Source organism: Opisthorchis viverrini (genome assembly GCF_000715545.1).
Source record: "Opisthorchis viverrini unplaced genomic scaffold opera_v5_6, whole genome shotgun sequence".
In the NCBI taxonomy this organism is placed as follows: Eukaryota; Metazoa; Platyhelminthes; class Trematoda; order Opisthorchiida; family Opisthorchiidae; genus Opisthorchis; species Opisthorchis viverrini.
In genome coordinates this window covers 1403345-1409344 of record NW_008751662.1, presented here as the reverse complement: position 1 = coordinate 1409344, position 6000 = coordinate 1403345, and the positions used below count along the sequence as shown (strand labels likewise).

The 6000-nt window shown below is 47.1% G+C and overlaps 1 protein-coding gene across 1 annotated transcript in view; it reads left to right on the top strand.

Annotated features, from left to right (window-relative positions):
* Positions 1-679: 679 nt before the first annotated feature.
* The window catches only part of T265_00610 (hypothetical protein), a gene marked incomplete at both ends in the record, with an annotated part of 84522 nt that continues 79201 nt past the window's right edge, over positions 680-6000 (top strand). The window contains 3 exons of the mRNA XM_009164438.1: positions 680-742; positions 775-876; positions 919-1021. Of these exons, the coding sequence (XP_009162702.1) occupies positions 680-742; positions 775-876; positions 919-1021 (268 nt within the window). The remainder of the gene's footprint in view (positions 743-774; positions 877-918; positions 1022-6000) is intronic.

Here is a 6000-nt window from a genome sequence, read left to right as displayed (position 1 = left end):
CCCTTTGTCACTTATGCGTTTCAGTTGAACGGAGACGGCCGAACAATCAGAGCAAAATCGACCCGTTAAACTTGTGCGACCCCCTCGATCCCGTGTTTCAATTCGGGAGGCTGTGGATCAGTGAAAATTAGAAAAAATTCAGAAAAATTAACTTACGAGAGAAAAGAAGTAATTAGGAAGACAAACCTTAAGATGCTTATGTCTTCCGTTCACATATTCCCGTCTACCCCTTATATATCTCTCTGTCAAACAGGGGAATCACAGCTGCACACCGACTTCAAGGTTTCGCGAGCTTGGAGGCGAATTCCATAGCGGGACTGGATTGGGAATAACTGGTCATTACAGACACCTATAGAGTGCTTTTTGAGTGCTCTAGCAGGAACAAACATGCAGTAGAAATAATTTGATAAGCAATGGTATTAGATGCGACAAAGTTACTTGAAAGTGGACAAGTCCAAAGACCATGCTTATTGTTATACTGGGCCACTGCTTCAGCGTCTGACCTTCCCACGTTTGGCGGTGTTGGGAGCATTTGATGAAATTGACGCGCATCTGGTGTCTTCGTCGCTGCTTGTCTACTCTGTTCCTGTGGCCTAAAGATAAACTTATTACTTCCTTTCATCCTTCGAGTTTTGTGTCACAATACTATCAGAATAGTAGACTTTTTAGTCGAACGACGATGGTGGAAATAAAAGATCCAGAGGGTGTTCTGTCGAGAATGCGCTCCAGGGTCCAGGAGCAAGTGGGTTCGCGCTAATAATGTTCTTATATTAGGGTAATGTTGTTCGGGCTCTTAAAGATAGAAATGCCTCAGAGGCTGAACTGCAGGCTGCTGTCGCGGAGCTGAAAGCCCGTAAAAAGCTCTTGGAAGAAAAGGTACGTACTCTGCTGTACTCCTGATTCCTTGTCCAACTGAAGGAGTTGGAGTTGATGCCACCAATAGCTTCATTCGATCGAGGGAAATTAGAGGATCTACTAAAGCAGAAGTTCTTCTATGATCAGGCCTTTTCCATATACGGCGGTAAGTTTTGTTACCAGACTCTGGTATAACACAATGATTTTTTAAACCATGCATCAAATTCAGATAAGTGATTGTAAGAGACTGCGACGATGCACCGGCGCCATCTTGCGGGATTGGGATACCAGGGTTATTGATCGAATCCGCCTGGAATTCAGTTTGGGGAGGCGGACGAGTCCCACTGAAAGCCCTTCACAGAGACTTTGGTATTGTTAGGCATCATCGCAGCAGATGGTACCTTCTGTGGCCCTGTACTACGGACCGCCGCGCACCAACTCGTCCTAAAGACTCGTCCGTCAGCTTCTGTTCCTCTCAGTGAACCAGCTACTTTGGGAGGGTATTTCACAGCATAACCGCTACGGTACACAGTGTGGCATCAGTCCGGATTATCTTTCCTCTGTTCTCATTAGTTTGTCCGTAAAAACTTGGGTCTTTTTATGCATGGTGTCCGCGACGGGATTGGTTGACCAGACCAGAGTCTCGCTGGCAATTTTTATAGTAAAGCAGATGCATCGACTTTTAATCTTCCCCTTAAAACGTCTTCATCGGGATTTTGTCCCCTTCTGGCTGAGGATGAGGAGCAGGTAACCTGTCCTCTAGGATGAGACAAATACGGCTAGTGTAAATCACTCGGGAAACTTCAAGAGATGCAAACAAAGTCTCAATTTCGAAATGCTGACGGATGACAAGACCTCGCCTCGTAACCAACTTGTTTCCAGGTATTTTCTTTTGCACAGAAAGCGGATTGCGGCGGTACGAAAGTCCGTCCCTTGTAACAGTGAGCACAAGCGCCAGGGAACAGGTTTGCATTAAATGGGGGGGGAGAGTTCCGTAGGCGGACTGTCCCGGGAAAAAAGAAGGGGCGACCAGTTCCGTTTCGCAACTAGAATCGGAACTGGATAAGGTTAAATTGAATTTAATAGGCGGGCACTGTGACTAATAACAGTCTCAGGGACGTAAGGCTTTAGCCGAGACAAGCAGCTCACTTAAGCATATCCTTAAAACCAAGCAAAATGTGCTGTATTCCGACTACAAATGTTTGCAAGTTGCTTGGATGGACGGGCGTGTCAGTTGAGTATACAATCTTACTGTAAGTCGAACGAGGTACCGATGGGTGAATCCAGCTACTCATGCTAGAAGCAAACCAAATGGGCAAGAATATTGGTGATAGAACCGAACGTCTTCCGCAGGGTATGTGTGGGAGAAATGGGTAGCCTGCGCATTTCGATTCTGAAGAATGTACTTACATTTGACTCTCAATAAAAAGATTAAGGGCGTTTTCCTTACCGTTCGAACGATAAACGATAAATAACACTTGTTACAACAGACCAAACTGAACTTCAGACAGAAAAGGCAACAATCAGATGTTGGCGTCAATAAAACAAGGAGTTTGCGTGGGTGCAAAGTCTGTTCTTTAACTGGAAATAATGGAACACTATAGCTCGGAAACTGGGGGCGCGTAAGCTCACCTTGCTCTGGGATTCTGATCTCGGTGAGGAATATTATAGCACTGGAAAACAAGAGCGGAGATGATGGGCCACCTTAGCACCACAAATACAACCACGAAGATTGCACTGAAAAGTATAGGAGACACGAAACAGCTGGGTGAGGTGATAGGCTGACATCCTAACTTAGCGTCTTTGAAAACCAAGACACAAGGCTAATATAAGTTAAAGCAGTACTGCACCTCCGGGCGACAGCACGAGCCGTCTGCTACCTCCAAAAATCTCAAACGCGGGTTCTTATCATCGGTTTGAAGCTGCCACCTCTGTACCACTCGTCCGCCGATGTCTGATTATCTTCACCCGCTCAGGTCATCCTCACAACTCTCACATGGATGAGTATCTTTAGACACTACTGGATTGCCGATTCCCTTTATCATCATTGGCTGCGAGAACCGCCTACTCGCCGTACAGTGGTTCTGTCTACCACAGTTTAGTCCGATGATGTTTCAGGAGATTAGGTAAATAGCTACGCATTGAAGGCGGTTGCTGAATTATTTTATCCGTAAATACACTGGTGTCACTGGACTTTTCTTTGGGAGATCGGGTGGGGAGCTATGCATTCAATGCAACGACTCAGATGTACGAGCGCCATTAAGGGATGACTAGACCATGTCTGCCAATATCTCCAACACTTTTGAGTCCCGTATCGGAGCCTGCATCCAGAGAGGCCGCAATCATCAGCGCAGCTAAGTTTGCTGGCAATGAATTCCATACTTCCTTGTCAAGTGCATGTTGGACCTTGCCTGGCAGGTTTCCATTCTTCATGCGTTTGTGCGGAAATGGCTTTTCGAGGAAGTCAGTCAACTGGAAGGGGGAGCACGTGACGAAGCCAACGCAGCTTATGAAATGTGATCAGTTCATCCACCTTGGGCGAGTTATTTCTGCTGAACACCATTCTGTGTGGTTCACCACCAGACTCGGACTGTGCTCCGATGGTCAAGCGCTGAAGATTTTCTGCCATCAGGGAGGTGCGGCCTGGTTTTTGACCTGTTTAATAAGATAGAGCGTACCACAGTATTGCAAACTCGACCCTTGACGGATAAGCTGATGTCACGCCTACGCCACGGGTGATGCAGGCCCACGAAAGCGTCAGACCCAAGAAGACTGTCTTCCGAGTACTCAATATTTCTGTGAAAGAATACCCTGGGAGCATTCAGACCTCCAGGCATCAGAGGCACAGAGAGTTTCTCAATCGTATCAGTGACAAAGTGGAAGAGCAAAGGTGAAAGAGAACAGCCTTGCCTGACATTACTTGATATAGTGAGCCCAGGCGAGAGCTTCTCATAGACTTTCACGCGTCCACAGGAGTTGGCGTACGGGAGTTTACTGAGGTTCAAGAACTTGCGAGGGACACTTGTTCAATGGACACCGGCATAGTACCCGATGGCGGATTTTGATTCAGTGGTTTTCGGAAACCATGTCGCTTTTCCAGAATCTGTCAGAGGTTGGAAATGTGATCGGTGAATTCTCTTGCAAAACGGAACCTGGCTTGGTTCAGTCAACCTTCGAAGGATAAGATTAGAGTGCAGTTTCGATGTCACATTTGCCACGGTGGTTTCCACACAGAGTCCGCATTCCGTTCTTTAGGACAGGAATATCGACGTGCCCCATTCTGCAGGCACCCTATTCACTCCTTCATAACAGTGAGCTTTGGCTGATGGTTCACCGAGGATTTTCCGCCTTCTGGCTGGATACAGACCATCCTGTTCGGTGCTTTCTTGGGTTTCAGCATTAATAGTTCTTGTTTTATTTTCTCCGACGGACTTACCTTCCATTCTCCCATACGAGCTGCCTCCGTTGTCTGTTGCAGGAGGCCAGCTAAACTGTTCGAGTTATTCAACCCATCTCTCAAGTCGACGTTTTTGTGAGTGAAGTAATGAGCCGCCCTTTTCAATAATCGTCTCACTGACCGATGCTCTCCTAGGGCCAGGCGATCTTATTAGTTGATACACGGCACGGCCGTTTACGGTAGCAAAAGCCTGAGCTGTTGATGTCCTCCAAGGTTCTCAATCTTCCCCAAAGCTTTTCACTGTTTGGCATTTGAGGGGTTTGCGTGCACTGACCTACTCGTTGCCTGCTGGTACGGATCACTTGGCATCAACCATGCCTAGCCATTTCGACGATACCCAGTGGTCTTGTGGTCGGATTGGATAAGTCGGACAGACAGCACTGAGCGCCGCTAGCATAACTCCTTTCACATTTTACCGTCCTTCGTCCATGTGCTCTCTACCGATACAGTATTGATTTAATGAAGAGATTAGTTGAGCTAGATCAAGTCGATGCTGTTGACTTATATAGTTCTTCGGAAATGGTAGATTGGCACGCTTCTGACTGACTTGCGAGTGTCTGGAGGGAACCACACTGTCTAGCGTGCGCACCCTACGTGATCGGACTCAGGTTGTATGCCCTAGAAGGAACAGCACTTCCGAATTACGGCTGTGGTCCGGTGGCTGATGGCCACGTGATCCAGTTACTCCACGCCTGGTTTGTACCTGGCCATCGAGTTGCACGATACGAACGTGTGTGCTGAAAGCTCGTGCTGACTAAGAATAGTTGACTATCAGCACACTATTGAGAGAGTCGCTCTCCGTCGTCTGCTTTACGAGTATCCACTCCGAATCGACCGCTCAAACGTGATTCCAGGGTACTGAGACGACCGACCTGGGCATTCATATCGCCCACAAGGATCACAGTGTTGCTCGACGAATAAGCACGGATAGCTCTCGATAGAAAGTATCCTTCTCAGTGTCAGAACTGTAATTCGTTGGGACACAAGCCAACTACAAAGAGCCACTGTTGTATTTGTCGAGAGACTGAGTTGAATAACCGGACGACGCAAAATTACAATTCACTGGAATCCAATCCAGCAAAAATCGTTCAGCTCTGGGCCGTATATTCAATGAGTCCTCGCTTCTGGATCACCGGACGCATGGAGGGAGAGATGTGAAGGAGCTAAATCAGCATTTTAATGTGCATAACCATATTTGGATCTTGCATGCGTGTTTCAAGGGCAACATACATCAATTTTAGGACAGTATATGGTCTCAGCGTGCATTGCTGGTCTTCCAATTTCATAGAATACGGAATTTATTTTTTTTTCTACGTAGAAAGGATCTCGTGGATTTGGCATGGTTTTATTTTGTTTACGGGCAAATAATACTTTCCAGCTGCTCAGGCTGAGTGCGGGGTTTGGTTGAGCTACCCGAACCTGAGTCTTTAGCTCAAGGCAGTGGGAGAAAGTAGGTTTCTTTCGAGTACATTTTCCCTAGCATCTGAACCGCGAGGCAGCGGATAGTAGGGTTTTCTTTGGGGATAATGCCCACAGTTGGGGACAGCACAGTTTTACTCCTAAACTGCTTCGTTTCACGATTTCTACCAACACGGGGTCTTGCTGCTCTTCGTCTGACTGCTTTCTTGGCATTTCTGGCACCTTGTGGAACGAAGTTCCAACCACTGTAACCAGCACTCAAACCCGAC